The 18,911-nt window shown below is 45.4% G+C and overlaps 1 protein-coding gene across 1 annotated transcript in view; it reads left to right on the forward strand.

The window, feature by feature from the left end:
- Positions 1-4,852: 4,852 nt before the first annotated feature.
- The window catches only part of CLK3 (CDC like kinase 3), a 33,110-nt gene continuing 19,051 nt past the window's right edge, over positions 4,853-18,911 (forward strand). The window contains exons 1-2 of the mRNA XM_065412779.1: positions 4,853-4,916; positions 8,413-8,561. Coding sequence (XP_065268851.1) covers positions 8,413-8,561 — 149 coding nt within the window. The 5' untranslated portion in view covers positions 4,853-4,916. The remainder of the gene's footprint in view (positions 4,917-8,412; positions 8,562-18,911) is intronic.

Consider the following 18,911-nt stretch of genomic DNA (forward strand, 5'->3'; position numbering starts at 1 on the left):
AACCCTCCATGTTCAAAACTCATGAGTCGGGCCGCAAAATATGAGATTTTTTTAAAAATACATGTTGGGTTCTTTTCATTTTTCTTCGAGACTTTTCACGCTTTTCTCTGCAACCATGAGGGCGAGAAGCTTTTTATAAAAACGAAAGCTGAGTGTCTCACATACTCACATGACTCCAGGAGCTGGGGCTTTAAGGAAAACACCAAATATTGTGAGACTCATGATCAGATCACAAGGGTTGGCAACACTGAGTAACCAGAGGTAAGCGAGCACAGAGGCTGTAAGCCCCCGCCCAAGGCATACTCATGGCACAGGAGGCCCTCTGACGGAGCTGCAGAGCTGGCTCTCCCACCCCTTCTTCTCCCCCACGCTGCAGGAAGCTCCAGCGCAGGAGGCATTTTGAGGGCAGTGGGGGCTGGGGCATTTTAGAGCAGGTGAGGGGGGCAGTTCACCTACATGCACCACAGAGGGCCCCAGTGAAGGGAGCATTTTAGGATGGGGGGGAGTGTACTGGAGCATTTCATAGCAGGTGGGAGGGGGGGCAGTGCTGCACCCCAACAATTTTGCAACCGTGCAGCAGGCAAGTTCGAGCAGAGCTACCCTAGCCTGCACCAAGAGCCAAACCTGCCCTCAGCAGGTCCTGAATACGGGAGACACTAGGCCCTTCTCTGTCCCTGGACCAGGGATGAATCTGGCTCAATGACCACACATGCACATACACACACACGCTCCCCATAACAGCCCGATCACAGGAAAAAGCAAACTGTGACTGTTTTTAGACAACTCAGCAGAACAACTCCCAGGGAATGACAACATGTCTTCACTGAACAGCTCTTCATTGCAGACTTGCTAGGACAGAGAACACAGCCCAGCTAACACTGGCAGTATCCCTGGGGGTACGCTGAGATCTTCCGGGGATACATCAAATCATCTAGAGATTTGCCTAGTTTTACAATAGGCTATATAAAAAGCACTAGCAAAGTCTGCACAAACTAAAATTTCATACAACCAATGACTTGTTTATACTGCTGTATTCACTGAAATGTGAGTATAATATTTATATTCCAATTGATGTATTTTATAATTATATGGCAAAAATGAGAAAGGAAGCAATTTTTCAATAATAGTGTGCTGCGACACTTTTAGACTCATAGACTCATAGACTCTAAGGTCAGAAGGGACCATTATGATCATCTAGTCTGACCTCCTGCACAACGCAGGCCACAGAATCTGACCCACCCACTCCTGTAACAAACCCCTAACCTATGCCTGAGTTATTGAAGTCCTCAAATCGTGGTTTAAAGACCTCAAGGTACAGAGAATCCTCCAGCAAGTGACCTGTGCCCCACGCTGCAGAGGAAGGCGAAAAACCTCCAGGGCCTCTGCCAATCTGCCCTGGAGGAAAATTCCTTCCCGACCCCAAATATGGTGATCGGTTAAACCCTGAACATGTGGGCAAGACTCACCAGCCAGCACCCAGGAAAGAATTCTCTGTAGTAACTCAGATCCCACCCCATCTAACATCCCATCACAGACCATTGGGCATATTTACCTGCTAATAATCAAAGATCAATTAATTGCCAAAATTAGGCTATCCCATCATACCATCCCCTCCATAAACTATCAAGCTTAGTACTTTTGTATTTTTATGTCTGATTTTGTAAGCAAGTAGTTTTTAAGTAAGGTGAAACTTGGGGGTACACAAACCAAATCAGACTCCCGAAAGGGGTACAGTAGTCTGGAAAGGTTGAGAGCCATTGATTTAACTGACTTACATAGAATTACACCAAGGATTAATTTGGCCAATGATCCCTATGTTTCCGATTCGGACACTTAGGTTAAGCAACTTGCCCAAGGTCACACAATGAGTTAAGGGCAGAACTGGAATCCAAATTTATTTAAGAGTTCTTGTCTCTCTTCTATCTCCGCACTTAGCCAAATTCTGGCTCTGTTTCTCCCTAAGAGCCTTTGAATAGGATCTAGATGAATTAACAGAATCTGGAAGTCATAAACATGCTTCTGAAGCCATTTTAAATGGTTAACATGAATGAATTGTTAAGAATATATGCAGAAGTGTGCAAATAGAAGTGCACATGACTAAAAGGAATACTACTCTTGGACTGCATAATCAGCTAGTACCAAATAGTGTGTGGTTAAAACCCCAAAGCAGGACACCCCCAAACCTGCTACAAGTGCTGTAGTCCTCTCCACCGACTTCCAACATGCACACAACCCTCACTAATTGCAGCACTCCACCAAACACACACACACTGACTGGCACTGACCTATGTGGTTCTCAATGTTGTTGCAGAGACAGCTTCTCCGCCCTTATACTCCTAGGATACTGACCTCCCATGCTTTCCAATGCCCTGCAGCAAGCAAAGAAGGAACACTCCTCTTTCAATACTGAGCAATAACCAACCTAGAGGCCAGGAAGAGACAATTCCAACTCAAATTTAGTTATTTTTCCATAAAGGGGTCTTGTCAGGTCACAAATTACCCCAAATTTAGTTCTTTGTAAACACAAGCTTTTACAAAACAAAAGGTCAATAGCAACATTTCCATGATCTTATCAATTCCCTTGGAAAAGCAAACAAAGCAGTCATTCTCCAGCACTGTTTGTGACCCAAACATTGCCACCCTGGGCTAGCAGGGTGGATAAAAATCAATTCTTTTTTTTTTAAAAATCAAAAAAATCGGATTTTTTTTATTTAAATCAGATTTTTTTGATAAAATGCTTTTTGAGGGAAAAACCTATCTAAAGATAGTTTTAATTAAGATACATTAAACGTCAAAGATATCTCATCATGGAAAAGGGATTATAAATTCCAGTTCTATAGTATGAGACAATATACTCATGTAATGTTTAAGAAAAGTTTTGTAAATGAGTTCCAATAGTTCATGGATTAGGGACTCAATCTTATAGGGTTCCAGGGGCTTCTGTATAGATTATTTAGGTTAATCTTTCTATGTACCCAATGGGACTCACTGAGTCCGACTCAGTGCTCAGTCTAGAAGATACCATCAGAGATGCTTAGTTTTGCAGTTCTCAAGCTGTGGATTTGTGTCTGTGGAGGTAACATGCTTGTTAACAGCAAAAATGTTTTTAAATAAATAAATAATATATAGAGGTGAGAAATAACAGACCTCAACCCTATTGTTCCTCTGCAAATTTGTGTACACAGAGTCAATCCCTTACCTCTCTCTAAAAGTGCAAAGTTTCTAAAAGTTCAATTAATAGTAGATTGTTGGGGGTGGAATAGATCTGGACGGGGAGAAGAAGTCAGGAGATAAATGTGAGAAGCGAGAGACATGTGCTTGTTTTGTTAAAATATTATACGTTTGCTGTTGAAGAAAAAAATCCAGAATACTTAACGTTGTTATTTTAGCTAAATAAAACAATGTAAATGTCTGTCTGGTGATGGTCTCCTCCTAATACAGCATGGCAAGAAAATCCTCCAAATATTAATGATTAACCTGATGAATTGGAGATAGTTCATCTCCCAATGACTTCATAAATATCTGCTTCAATTACCTTTGGTAAATGAAATAACCAACCATTCATTTTCTGATATAGCTGTAAAACTAATCTGAAGTTTTCAAAATAAATCAGTTAAAAAATGTATAGTGTGTATCTTCTAAAAATAAAACCTACATCTATCTCTGAGTTGTGAAGAATATGTATTAAGGTTATAACAACCAACAAGAATGCACTTTTATGTAGAAAACCATGATTAAATCAAGTCTTCCTGACTTAAATCAAATCCGCACTGTGGGCTAGCATATAACATTCTTTCATTGATTTCAATTTATAGAAAAGAAGTTCCTGTCTCAAGCATTAGATACTGTAATATACACGCTTAGGGTTCTTTACTGATCCCACTCACGGATCAGGGGAGTTCTGGGTGAACAACTGCTAGGAGAAGGTCTTGGCAAAAGCAGAGGTTGTGGGACATAGAAGTTGTCAAGAGTGACTGACACCCAGTAGCCTGCAGATGCTTTGAATCCTGGGGACCCACCATCCTTGCCTGTATATAGGGGAAGGGGGACCCTGACCCACTTGACAGGACAAGGAGAGGGAATCCTCCTTCTTGAATCCCTTGAGAGGAGAAGATCTAGGTCAAAAATTGGCAGGGGTACTCAGGGCCAAGTGTAGCAACTGAAATTTCTTGTTTTGTTTTTTCAATAGGCTAGATGGGGGTTAATAGATTCCCTTTAGTATAGATGAGATCCTTTGCATGGAATTTTAAACCACCCTACAGCGTTTAAGAGAGAATTCCATCCCTGATACACAATTCTAGAGGGTCTCTTAAAAATTCCACAGACAGATGATCCACCTCCTCAAGGTGAAACCCTTAAGGGCCGAAGTGCTACATATCTTTTCCCTAAGAGGTACCACTCCTGGGCGGTGCAGTTAAAACCCGCAGCAGGGTTGTGGCTAAAGGCAAGTGGAGCGCTCCCGAAGGCGGGGTGCGACTGTAGGGGAGCGTGGCAGAGGCTGGGCTTGTGCCAAGCGACCCCATGGCAACAAATACAATTCATTAATGGCTGTTATCCGAGGAAACCAAATGCGCGGGCACGCTACAGAGGTGCCCTGTTGTACGCCAAGCCCCTGCCTGCCCCCTCCCGGCCGCCACGTGCCCCGGAAAGAAGGGGTTTTCGCAAAGGAGTCCTCCAAGAGCATAGAGCGGGTGGCTAGAGGAGCCAGGAGCGTAGGTAGGGCTCTGAGGAGCCGCTCTTGCCGGCGTAACGGGTTATCAGCAGGAAGGCGCTGCGCGCGCAGCTCGTGTCGTGCTTGGAGGAGGTGGCTGCGGGGTGCCCGCTCGCGCCGCAGGTCTAGCCGGAAGCGGAAGCAGCGGCGGCGGCGCAGGGCCTGAGCGGACCCGCCGAGCGCAGCTCTGAGGGGGTGCGGGACGGTGAGTGCGAGGCGCTCGGCCGCGACAGCCCCCGGAGTCGGGGAGCGCGAGTGGGGCCACAACATCCGGGAACTCGGAGTGGGGGAGGGGGAGAGACCCGGATGGGGCACGGGACGGGCCTGAGGGCCGAGACGCGCGTCCCCAGCGCCAGGTCTGAGCGCCTCCCTCCGCGGGCTTCCCCGCCTCTGCTCCCCGGTCCCGGGGCGCCCCCCCTCCCTGCTCCCCGCCTCTGGGGCTGATCCCCCATAAACTCAGGGTCCCTGGGCTCCCCCCTTCCCTGTCCCCCGCCTCTCGGGCTGTCCCCCTCACCCCCCGAGGGTCTCCGGGCGCCCCCCCTTCCCTGTCCCCCGCCACTCGGGCTAACCCCTTCTCCCTCCGAGGGTCCGGGGGCGCCCTCTTTTCCCTGCCCCCCGCCTCTGGGCCTGCTTTGTTTATGCTGTAGGGTGTGCGTCTGGAGCCAATTCCTCTGCTAGTTCCTTTGAGATGGGAGGGGGTTTGACATTTACAAGGGTTTTCACAGCTGAGCCCCGGTTTTGGAAAGTCTGCTGATGAAGATGTTGTAGAAATAATATAATTGTATTGGGTGAGATAGGAGGCTTTTAATTTTGGATTGTCAGCTATGTCCATTTAAAAGTCTTCATTACTATGATCAAATGAAGGATGCAAAGAGACCAAAGTCCTTTTTTGCAACTCTCAGATAATGACCAAGTAATATTTATACTGCATTGAGGAACACTGTGCTTCCGACTGGGTTCTGTTAAAGCAGAAACTGGAAACCCCTTTGTCACAGAGTGGTTTGGGAGATGTTTTGTTTCTGTGTCTAGCTGGACCGGCAGAATGAGAAGTGGATACACAGATTGGGGAGTCAAGTGGATGAAGGGAGGGGAAATGTTCCCCTGTGGTCTTAGAGGCTGAACACTGTGGGCTCTACTTTAGTCCCTCAATCACGAGGCCGACACTCACCTTGAGGGAAGTAGTGTTTTGCATTGTTCCCTAGTCACCATTTTCACTGTCTGAAGAAACAGCTGATGGGTCCAGAAGTTTTATCTAGATCTCTTCAGGTAGATGTGAGATCACCATGATGGGATGGTAGAATATGGTAGGAGGAACCACTGACACCCCTGGTTAAGGCTCTGCACCTCAAAAGAATGGCACTTAGAGTGTCTCAGACAGAAGGTGGAGATAAAGTAGAAATAAGGCAGCAGAAGAGATCTAGAAAATCCATACAAGATGAGGGAGAAACCAGGAATGACTGCTTTGTGTGTTTTTTTTAACTTGATTTTTTTTTTTAACCAGACTTGAGGGCTTTCAAAATCTGACAGGCTTTCCACATTTATACTGTCTACATTTTGCATTTCTCTACCAAAGAAAATAGACTTAATTTTATTTTCTAGCTCTCATGAATTCGTCCAGTTCTGTGGGGTTTGAGTTGTGAATACTGCAAGGGATACTGAGAGGATAAAAATAAATTATTTTCAATTTTTAAAAAATTATTTAAATCAGATTTGATTTAAAATACATTTTCTTTTAAAAATATGTTTAAAATTACATTAGAAATTATTACACATGGTAATGCTTAAAATTATTATAATCTATTAAAATAATGTAAATAAACCCAAAATGTGGCATCAATGAGCCCTCCTCAAATTTTAATGCATTAAATGGTGATTTTTTTTTAAATTATATACAGAATCAGGAGGAAAGTGTAGAAATTAAGAATCTGAATAAATGTATGCTAAACTATATAATTGCTTAAATAAATGTGAAAAGGTATGGCATATCTCCCTGGATAGCAAAAAATAGTATTGCCTTTACACTAAATTTTATATTTGGTTGCAAATCAGCTTATTTTCATGGTTTTACCAATTGATCTGAATGAACCTTTCTTTAGGAAAATAAATAAAAACGATGACTTAAATCACCCTGATTAAATCAATCTTCTCATAGGGTTTAAATCCAAATAAGCTGTATCACTGGAATTTTTCTTTTAAAAAAACAACAACAAAAAACCAAAAACCATGGAAATGGTTGATCTTGGTTTTTTTTAAAACAGTAAAATGTTATAACTTACACTTTGGCCCTAAATTGATCTGATGGTGGCCTTTTAAGAGGCTTATAGTTTGTTCCAGCTCCCAGTGTAACACTGATAGTTAATTTCTTAAAAGAAGATCTGGCCCATGTTCTCTAAACTGGCCAAGCTGTCCTCAGATGCTCCCTGATCCTGGCGCTGGCACCCAGGCTGATCCAAGCTAGAGTAGCCTTCACGCTACTGTCTTACATGAAGTACCAACAAGGATTTTTGAGGAGCTGGGCGTCATTGTGCAGGTTGTCTGGGCCTCTTTCTGAGACACGTAGGAACTGCTATGACTGCTTTATGCCACTAGAGGCTTTCCTTATGCCAGGGAATCCTCCTGAGGCCATTTAAACCAGGATTTATGGCTGCTTTGCACTGGAGCAGGGCAAAGCAGTGACAGAGGATGCTGGATAATCAATCTCTACTCTGGCCACTGCATTCTTAAATCTTGCTTGTCTTTTGAATATGTGTGTGTGGAAGATTCCCTAACAGATACAGTTGAAATCTATTTTTTTCTGCAAATAAGGACTCCAGTCCACAAGAACACCATTTTGCATGTCAGTGAAAAGCTGTTAGGAAGTACTGATTTTTTTCACACCATATTAATATAGACTGGATTCTAACTACGATCAAGAAGTGAAGTATCTACTTACAGATACTCTGAGCCATCCACATCCCTTTTGTGTCTGATTATTTAGGTGTCATTTATCTTTTTTAACAGAGCAGCAGTGCTCTTTTGTATTAAAGGGACACTTTATTTAATTTAGTCAGTTTTTAAAACGTTAAAATAGTGTCAAGTCCTACATCTGCTCCTGAGTCTCCCTGCCAATTTCTGTAGTTTTACAATCACTTTTCCTGTTTAACAGTGTGTTCTCATCCCTATTGCTTTTGTGAAACAGGGTAAACTAGCTGGTATACAGAGGAAACAGATTACAGTTTATTGTAAAGCAAATAAACTTGAAAAAAATACAGGGAAAAGTTTTTCCTAGCCTCTTTCAGTTACAGTAATTTTAGGTGTTTGTAACAAAAGAGGGTATAAAACTTTTTAGAAAAAAGGTGATTTTTATGTTGATGATGTCCCTGTAATGTTTTTTGGGTTTGGTTACATGCATTGCTTGCTTTGTGAAGCCTTTTTAAAATTATAACTTCTTATTATTAATATTGCTGGTGATGGCTTTTATGGGACTTTCCTCCAACTCTTCAGGCATGGTTTCTATTTTCATGCTTTTCGCTTACTATGCAGTGAGCTGTAAGAGGCTATCAAAAAGTTGGTAAAATGTAAACAGTTAGTTCCAGAGAATGTTGGAGCTCCTGAACAATGTGTAGAAGTTGGTGGGGACCTGGGTGTAGGAAACTAGAAATGTTTGCCCATAGAGGAAATGACGACAGTTTTTACTTGAAGGGCCTTTCTTATGTCCCTAGATGCATCACTGCAAGAGATATCAATCCCCTGAGCAGGAGACCTACATGAGTCACAAATGGAAGAGGAGGAGGTCTCACAGCAGAGAATATGAAGGAAGATTGCGATACCAGCCTCAAAGGGATCTTCCAAGGAGATCACGGTCTAGAAGGTGAGTGCTGGTTTAATCGGAGGCTGGGATTCTCCTCTAAGCACCTATTCTGGAATGGGAGGGTATATATGGCTGGGTGACATATTCTCTAATGTACTTGTCTTAGATTCTAATCAGATTTCAGGGATAGAATTGGGAGATGACAACATGCATTTCCTGATCGTGGCTAATAGCTTCAAAATTATAAGTCCTTGATATGGAAGTAAATGGGTTTATTTGCTTCCGAGCCTCTTGTTAAATCTTTGATTCCATATCTAACTACGACCCCTTTCTAAAATACTGAGATACCTTAAGTATTGATGAAAGAGAACTCTCTGCCCTGGAGTCAGTGTTTCTCAGTACAGATACCAAGGAGTGAATTAAAGCTCTAATGTCAAACCAGGTTGTCTTCTGAAATTGCTGCCCATATTTAGTTACTTGGGGTAGAGTGAAAGTGTTACCCTGAAATTTAAAAAAAATTGAGCTGTTTTAGTAAAGCTATATGTGTTCTTTCCTAATTTGGCCCTGCTTCAATTCCAGCCTTGTTCAGAGTATCCATTGGAACAAACCAAAAATAATGCATAGGTGCAAATAGATATAGCATAGGCACTAAGCATCTGCTGCAGGGAACTGTGCTGGGAACTGTGGGGATGGGAACTGTAATGTTTGCAAGTAGTGCTGCATGCCGATGTGGTACACTGTGTGCATCTGAAACAGGATAGCTAGTCAGCATAGCAGCTTGCACAGGTGTAGTCTGCCTGGTTCAACTTGCAACTGCAGTTTGCTAGTGCAAAGGCAATGAAAAGTGTATCCAGCTGACCCTTAAATTCTTTAACCTTTCCATTGTTGATTTTATGTTTTGTTGTTCTTGAAGTCTTTATATCAAGATTTGAAGACTTGAGTAATTCAGCCAGAGGTAATGGGCCTACTGGCCTGCAATATGCAGGAGGTCAGACTAGATCAAGGGTCTCAAACACGCGGCCCACGGAGTTATTTCCTGCAGCCCGCCATAGCTTCCCTCATCCCCCGCCTCCACCCCCCCCCCAGCGCGCCGTGTCCCTGCTCCTCCGCCTACCTCCCAGCGCTTCCCGCTGCCAAACAGCTGTTTGGCGGTGCTTAGGACTTTCCAGGAGGGAGGAATGGGGACGCGGTGCGCTCGGGAGGAGGCGGAGAAGAGGCGGGGCAGGGATTTGGGGAAGGGGTTGGAATGGGGCAGGGATTTGGGGAAGGGGTTGGAATGGGGCAGGGAGGGGGCGGAGTTGGGGCGGGGCAGGGGTGGAGCCTCATGGAAGGGGTGGAGTGGGGGCAGGGCCGGGGACAGAGGTGGGGGGCTTTTGTATCTTTGTATGAAAAGGTGTCAGTGATGCGGCCCTCGGGCCAATGTACTGTCCTCATGTGGCCCTCGTGGTGATTTGGGTTTGAGATCCCTGGACTAGATGAACGTGATGGTCTCTTCTGGCCTTAAAGTCTAGGAATCTGAGATCTATATTTCAGTTTCAACCAAGATCAGTAGTGACCTAAAGTTGGTGCCATCTGTTTGGCAGCCTGTGTTAAATTAGTTGGTCTTGGTCCAGTATCTAATGAATCAAGTGAAATCACTATCCTATTTGGCAACAATTGGCCCCTTGGTTGGCAAAGAGGGAGAAAAATGAAGAAAATGAGCAGCCCCCAAAATTATGATTAAAGATATGATTGGTTGCTCTTATGTAAATATTGAATGGCATCAAGTTGTGGTTAACTGCACATCAAGAATACACGTATAAAGTAAACTTCAGACAATCTTAAAATATAGGACATGCTCACTTTGAATGTGAAAGGGCAATAAACTGATCTTTGTCTTTATGAACTACAAGCTTTCCTACATAAACACTGACTTCTCATTCAGTATCATACACCACTATGACCATATGGGGAATCTGTATGTACAACTTATGAATTCTGATTGATATGAAATTATCATGGAATGCCTCTGTGTGGATATGGAAGCAAACATTTGCTGACACTACTATAGCATGTCTTTCCTAGACCTAATAAATGGAGTTGTTAACCTTCACGATTGTGCTCTAACCTGACAATGGGTGTGCTAAGGAGGTTGCCTGAGCAGGAAAACCAGTTTGACTAAATTTCTCTTCAGGGGGCTGATGAAGTGGAGTGTGCAAAATTACCAGCAGAACAAAGAATCCAGGTGTTGGTAGAGGACATAACTCAGGACTCAGACACAAGGGCCAGAAAGGGGAAGAGATGGGCTTGCTTTTGTTGTGGGAGTAGCGGGTAGCAGGCATTTAGACTATGGCATTGCCTCTGCCAAGAGGGATATCAGACATGAGGTCTCCATCCTAGAGCCTGGGACAGGGCCTAAACTCTGCCCAGCCCCAGCAAGCTAAGGGAATGTGGGTGTGACTGGGGTCCCAGGGGAGCCACACTGAGATTGCTCAGTTAGGGCAAACTGTAAAGAATGGGGCAGAGAATCCCCAAAACTGGTGGTTATTCTGATATTTAGATTTACCAAGCCAGAAACAAAACAGCATCTACAATGCTGTACTGGTTACCCAGGTGCCAAAAACACAGTTCCCTTAAACTTTAAGGCTTAAAGAAACCCAGCCTTAGGCTCAACCCAGACAACCAAGTCAAATATGATGGGGCTTACTGAAAATCTTGTTCATCATATAAAAAGTTCTACCAGTCCCAACAGATGGGACACATTACCTACCAGGTTAATGAATATTTCAGATGTTACCCAAATACATGCGTACAGCCAATTCTTAGCAACTAAACTAAAATTTATTTAAAAAGAAAACAGAGATAGTATTGGTTAAAAGATCATTATACATACAGCTATAAATAGAGTTTTTAGGTCAGTTGTATAGTAGAGTCTAAATAATAAGATGGGTGAACTAGAGTGCCTTGTGATAAAGGAGGATATAGATATAATAGGCATCACAGAAACCTGGTGGACTGAGAGCAATCAATGGGACACAATCATTCCGGGGTACAAAATATATCGGAAGGACAGAACAGGCCGTGCAGGGGGAGGAGTGGCACTATATGTTAAAGAAAGTGTAGATTCAAATGAAGTAAAAATCTTAAGCGAATCCACAGGTTCCATAGAGTCTCTATGGATAGAAATTTCATGCTCTAGTAAAAATATAACATTAGGGATCTATTATCGACCACCTGACCAGGACAGTAATAGTGATGATGAAATGCTAAGGGAAATTAGAGAGGCTATCAAAATTAAGAACCCAATAATAGTGGGGGATTTCAATTATTCCCATATTGACTGGGAACATTTCACTTCAGGACGAAATGCAGAGATAAAATTTCTTGATATTTTAAATGACTGCTTCATGGAGCAGTTGGTATGGGAACCCACAAGGGGAGAGGCGACTCTAGATTTAATCCTGAGTGGAGCGCAGGAGCTGGTCCAAGAGGTAACTATAGCGGGACCGCTTGGAAATAGTGACCATAATACAATAGCATTCAACATCCCTGTGGTGGGAAGAACACCTCAACTGCCCAACACTGTGGCCTTTAATTTCAAAAGGGGGAACTATACAAAAATGAGGGGGTTAGTTAGACAAAAGTTAAAAGGTACAGTGACTAAAGTGAAATCCCTGCAAGTTGCGTGGGCCCTTTTTAAAGACACCATAATAGAGGCTCAACTTCAATGTATACCCCAAATTAAGAAAAACAGTAAAAGAACTAAAAAAGAGCCACCGTGGCTTAACAACCATGTAAAAGAAGCAGTGAGAAATAAAAAGACTTCCTTTAAAAAGTGGAAGTCAAATCCTAGTGAGGCAAATAGAAAGGAGCACAAACACTGCCAACTTAAGTGCAAGAGTGTAATAAGAAAAGCCAAAGAGGAGTTTGAAGAACGGCTAGCCAAAAACTCCAAAGGTAATAACAAAATGTTTTTTAAGTACATCAGAAGCAGGAAGCCTGCTAAACAACCAGTGGGGCCCCTTGACGATGAAAATACAAAAGGAGCGCTTAAAGATGATAAAGTCATTGCGGAGAAACTAAATGGATTCTTTGCTTCAGTCTTCACGGCTGAGGATGTTAGGGAGATTCCCAAACCTGAGCTGGCTTTTGTAGGTGACAAATCTGAGGAACTGTCTGTGACGAACTGGGACTGTTCTTACTGTGGTCTGTGAGTGCTGACAGGGGAGTGTGGCTGGGATGGTCTGCATTGGGGGATGGGAGGCTGACTGAAAATACCTGAGCCTGTAACATGAGAACCCAGGAGGGGGCTGGGGCGAGGTGACACCTTTGCCCAGGAAACTGAACAAAGGCTGTGGGAGGGGTCGCTGAAGGCAGAGTCTGGGAAGCTGGCCGGTGAGGTGGCTGGGAGGCAGAGAGGGCTCTGACCTCCCAAGGGGGCTGGGATGCCCGAGGACCCCAAGATGGACCTAACTGAGGGGTATCCTGTTGTCTGTGCCTGCAAGACCAGTCTTGGACTGTATTCCTGTCGTCTAAATAAACCTTCTGCTTTACTGGCTGGCTGAGAGTCATGGTGAATCGCAGGACGCCGGGGGTGCAGGGCCCTGAGTCCCCCCATACTCCGTGACACTGTCACAGATTGAAGTATCACTAGAGGAGGTTTTGGAATTAATTGATAAACTCAACATTAACAAGTCACCGGGACCAGATGGCATTCACCCAAGAGTTCTGAAAGAACTCAAATGTGAAGTTGCGGAACTATTAACTAAGGTTTGTAACCTGTCCTTTAAATCGGCTTCGGTACCCAATGACTGGAAGTTAGCTAATGTAACGCCAATATTTAAAAAGGGCTCTAGGGGTGATCCCGGCAATTACAGACCGGTAAGTCTAACGTCGGTACCGGGCAAATTAGTTGAAACAATAGTAAAGAACAAAATTGTCAGACACATAGAAAAACATAAACTCTTGAGCAATAGTCAACATGGTTTCTGTAAAGGGAAATCGTGTCTTACTAATCTATTAGAGTTCTTTGAAGGGGTCAACAAACCTGTGGACAAGGGGGATCCGGTGGACATAGTGTACTTAGATTTCCAGAAAGCCTTTGACAAGGTCCCTCACCAAAGGCTCTTACGTAAATTAAGCTGTCATGGGATAAAAGGGAAGGTCCTTTCATGGATTGAGAACTGGTTAAAGGACAGGGAACAAAGGGTAGGAATTAATGGTAAATTCTCAGAATGGAGAGGGGTAACTAGTGGTGTTCCCCAAGGGTCAGTCCTAGGACCAATCCTATTCAATTTATTCATAAATGATCTGGAGAAAGGGGTAAACAGTGAGGTGGCAAAGTTTGCAGATGATACTAAACTACTCAAGATAGTTAAGACCAAAGCAGATTGTGAAGAACTTCAAAAAGATCTCACAAAACTAAGTGGGCAGCAAAATGGCAAATGGAATTTAATGTGGATAATAAAGTAATGCACATTGGAAAAAATAACCCCAACTATACATACAACATGATGGGGGCTAATTTAGCTACAACGAGTCAGGAAAAAGATCTTGGCATCATCGTGGATAGTTCTCTAAAGATGTCCACGCAGTGTGCAGAGGCAGTCAAAAAAGCAAACAGGATGTTAGGAATCATTAAAAAGGGGATAGAGAATAAGACTGAGAATATATTATTGCCCTTATATAAATCCATGGTACGCCCACATCTCGAATACTGTGTACAGATGTGGTCTCCTCACCTCAAAAAAGATATTCTAGCACTAGAAAAGGTTCAGAAAAGAGCAACTAAAATGATTAAGGGTTTAGAGAGGGTCCCATATGAGGAAAGATTAAAGAGGCTAGGACTCTTCAGTTTGGAAAAGAGAAGACTAAGGGGGGACATGATAGAGGTATATAAAATCATGAGTGATGTTGAGAAAGTGGATAAGGAAAAGTTATTTACTTATTCCCATAATACAAGAACTAGGGGTCACCAAATGAAATTAATAGGCAGCAGGTTTAAAACAAATAAAAGGAAGTTCTTCTTCACGCAGCGCACAGTCAACTTGTGGAACTCCTTACCTGAGGAGGTTGAGAAGGCTAGGACTATAACAATGTTTAAAAGGGGACTGGATAAATTCATGGTGGCTAAGTCCATAAATGGCTATTAGCCAGGATGGGTAAGAATGGTGTCCCTAGCCTCTGTTCGTCAGAGGATGGAGATGGATGGCAGGAGAGAGATCACTTGATCATTGCCTGTTAGGTTCACTCCCTCTGGGGCACCTGGCATTGGCCACTGTCGGTAGACAGATACTGGGCTAGATGGACCTTTGGTCTGACCCAGTACGGCCTTTCTTATGTTCTTAGAGATGGTGAGCTTCAGAGTTGCAAAGAGTCCTTTCCAAAATCAGTTCGTCAGGTTATAGTTCAGTGTCCAAATATTCAATATCTGGGCAGTCCAGATGAGACTGGAGATCTCTGTCTTACGCCTCAAACTTCCCCTGAATCAAGCTTAAGTAGATCTGAGATGAAAGACTCTTTATCTTGAGCTAATCATGTATAGAGATTTTTTTTGCAGCATCTTGACAGCACCCGTCCTTGGGTGAACAATAGGCTTTTGAAGTAACCTATTTTCTCACTGGTAATTAGCTACATGGATTATCATAAGGCAATTGCCTATCTCCCACCATTTGCAGGTGATTTGCTACATACTTCAAAGAGAAATTGAGACAGTGATATCGCTATATTTACAGTTCATTTAAATGTTAATATCTTTTTCTTCAAGTGATTGCTCATGTCAATTCCAAGCAGGTGTGTGCGCGCCGCATCCACAGTCATCAAAAGGTTTTTCCCCTAGCAGTACCCATCAGGTCGGCTGTGTAGCCCCCTGGCGTGGCGCCTTTATGGCGGTGTATATAGGTCCCTGCCAACCTGTCGCCTCTTCAGTTCCTTCTTACTGCCAGTGACGGTTGTTGGAACTTCTCTTTCTCTCTTGCCTCGGGCAAACGATTCCCTAGCATTCCCTTTCTTTGTTTTGTAAATAGTTTTTATTAGCATAGTATTGTTAGTTTTTAGTTTAGTTAGTAGTAAAGTCTTTGTAGGGGGCTTCTGCCCCCCCCCCACACTCCTCCCCCCTACACACACACACTCTCACCTTTGGGAACCGGGGCATGCCTTGGTCTCAAGGCTTCAGACCCCATGGGTTTTGTCAAAAGCCTATGTCCAGGGGAGATCCTCACGACTCCTGCTTAAAGTGCTTGGGAGAAGCCCATCAGAGTGTAGAATCTGCAGGAGCTTCCACCCAAGAACAAAAAAGGAGAGGGACTTAAACTTCTTCTTATGGAGTCGGCCCTTCGCCCGCAGCTGGCACAGCCTGTGTCGGCGCTAAAATCCAGCATTTCAGGCGGAGCACACCGGCCTCAGTAAGGGATGCCGTGGTGCTGGCAAAGGACCCGGCACCCAGAGACTCGCAGAACCAACACTCTCCGGCACTGAAGACCACTTCAGCGGCCTTTCAGCACCGGTCACACTTGCCGGTGCCGCAGAAGAAGCAAAGAGCTGAGAGGGGGCGTTTGCCAACAGTTAGAGCAGTGGAGCACGATGGAGCTCGCGGAGTGTGTCCTGTGCTGGGACACTCAGCTCCTGCTCAAGCGAAACTGGCACCGTTGACGCTGGTCGAACAGGCGGAACGGTTGAGTCTGGTCCCATTGGACTCCCCGGTGCGGGAGAGCCAGATGCGGGAGTTGGACATGCCATGTACCCTGGACGCATTTGAGGCCACAAGGGACCTTATAGAGATGATGGCCCAGCAGTTTCCGGAACTGGCACTGCACAAGGGGCCAGTTCTCTCCAAGGGAAAACCGGCCATGCTTCGGCAGCAGTCCCTCTCACCGGGGCACCGCTCTCTGGCACCCTCGTGGTCCCTAAGGTCGGACTCAACCTTGTAGCCGGAGTCATATATCTCCAGGCGGAGCCGGCACCATTCTTATTGTTCCTGGCAGGAGGAGGCACACCAAGTCCCTATGATGCCCTGGCCTCCTCAATGGCAAGCTCCAATGCAATGGCCGTTCTGGACCCCCTGGGCGTACCATCAAGCCCAGGGGCTGAGCTCCAGGTCCCTGTCCATTGCCTCAGACAGGTGGAGCCCCCCGTCTGCCTCAATGGTAAGGGAACCTCCAAAAGGATCGGAGCCCGACACCCAACCCGGCACCATGCCAGCCACCGCGCAGACAGCATCACTGGGGGAGGAACCTCATGAATTGGCGGGTCAGGAGGAACCTGTGCCCATGGGGACTTCTTCATCTTCCTCTCCAGACAAGGCAATAGCGTCTGCCTCTTTGCCGGCCATGGACAATAGGGCCCATCAAGAGCTGCTTAGAAGAGTAGCTCAAAACCTAGGTCTTCAGACAGCGGAAGTGTCAGAAGACATCCCATGGATATTCTGATGCCAGAAGGGTTGTCAAGAGTGGCCTTTCCCTTGATCAAGACCATTCATAATACCACGAAGATCCTCTGGCAAACTCCTGCCTCCATTCCTCCCATGGCAAAGGGGGTGGAAAGGAAATACTTTGTACCCTCCAAGTGATACAAATACCTCTTCACCTGCCCTCAACTGGACATGTTGGTAGTGGATGTGGCCAACGCCAAGGAAGGGCAAGGGCAGTAAGGCCCTATGCCAAAATCCAAAGAAGTTGGACTTCTTCGGCCATAAGGTCTATTCCACCGGGGGGCTCCAGCTTCGAATTGCTAACCAGCAAGCGGTGCTCAGCTGCTCCCTCTGTCCAAGTTTAAGGAGCTCCTTCCAACAGACTCCCTTTCTGACTTTGGAGCTGTTATTGAGGAGGATAAGGCGATTGCAAGGACTTCCTTCAAGGGTGTGTTGGACACGGCGGACTTGGCCACCCGCCTAATGTCCAGTGCCATTGTTATGCGCTGAAGTTGGTGGCTGCAGGTCTCGGGCCTCCCACCAGAGGTACAGCAGACCATTCAAGACTTGCCCTTTGACGGCTCAGGTCTGTTCGCAGAACAGCTGGACTCTAGGCTTCATAGCCTAAAAGTCTCTAGGAAAACCTTAAAGTCACTGGGCTTCCACATGCCAGCCCCACAGAGGAAGCATTTTAAGCCTCAGCCCATGTCTCGCTTCTACCCCTCTGAGCAGAGACGGGACTATAGCAGGAAACGGGGTAGGAGTAATAGGCAAAGGCCTCCGCAGTCCTTCTCGAATCAGGGACAGGGCTCAACGACGCAGTCTCCAGCTTCTAAGAAGGCTTTTTAAAAGGCACGCCTGAGGGGCGGCGCACCAGTCCACATCCCGGATCCTTCCCCACCTTTTGTGAACCGTCTATCCCATTTCTACCGTGCTTGGGCCCAAATAACCTCAGACCGGTAGGTCCTGAGCGCGATAGAATTGGGATATTCTTTCCAATTCTTTTCCCTCCCACCTTCCCTCCCTGTCCCTCTTTAGGGACCCTTCTCACGAGCAACTTCTGGTGCAAGAGGTGCAAACGTTCCTACTTCTCGGGGCGGTAGAGGAGGTCCCTCTGAGGTTTAGGGGCATGGGTATCAACTCATGATATTTCCTAATTCCCAAGGCCAAGGGTGGGCTCAGGCCTATTTTAGACCTGGAAAACTTCAACAGATTCATGAAGAAGTTGAAGTTCTGCATGGTCTCCCTGGCTTCCATCATCCCCTCTCTGGATCTGGGGGACTGGTATGCTGCCCTCGACTTGAAGGACGTGTCCTTCAAGTCTCCATAATTCTGTCCCACATAAGATTTCAATTTGTGGTAAACAACATCCACCATCAGTTCACAGTTTTCCCCTTCAGCCTCTTGGTGGCCCCTCAGGTGTTCACCAAGTGCATGGCAGTCGTGGCGGCCTTCCTACGGAAGCAGCAGGTGCAGGTGTTTCCCTGCCTGGACGACTGGCTAATCAAGGGACAATCTCGGGCCCAAATGGAGAACCATATGAGCCTGGTGCGCATGACGTTCCTCAAGCTTGGCCTCATTCTGAACATGGCAAAGTCAACTATAACCCCACTCAGAGGATAGTTTATCGGCGCCCTAAACTCCACCCAGGCCAGGGCTTTTCTTCTGGAAGCTTGTTTCCTTGCCATGAGCGCCATCGTAAACGATCTCAGCAGATTCCCAACCATGACGGTGCGGAATTGCCTAAAATGACTTGGACCTATGGCTGCTTGTGCGTAAGTGGTACAGCATGCCAGACTGCGGCTTCGTCCCCTGCAGGCTTGGCTGGCCCTGGTCTACAGGCCGAACCGAGACCACCTGGACAGACTGGTCATTCTTACCCTTCAGGTTCTCGAGTCCCTCCAGTGGTGGCTCGACCCACAAACAGTATGTGCGGGAATACCCTTCTCCAAACCTCAAATGATGCTGTCACTAGTGTCAGATACATTGGTAATGGGATGGAGAGCACACTTAGGCGACCTCAG

This window comes from Emys orbicularis, chromosome 10, assembly GCF_028017835.1.
Source record: "Emys orbicularis isolate rEmyOrb1 chromosome 10, rEmyOrb1.hap1, whole genome shotgun sequence".
NCBI lineage: Eukaryota > Metazoa > Chordata > Testudines > Emydidae > Emys > Emys orbicularis.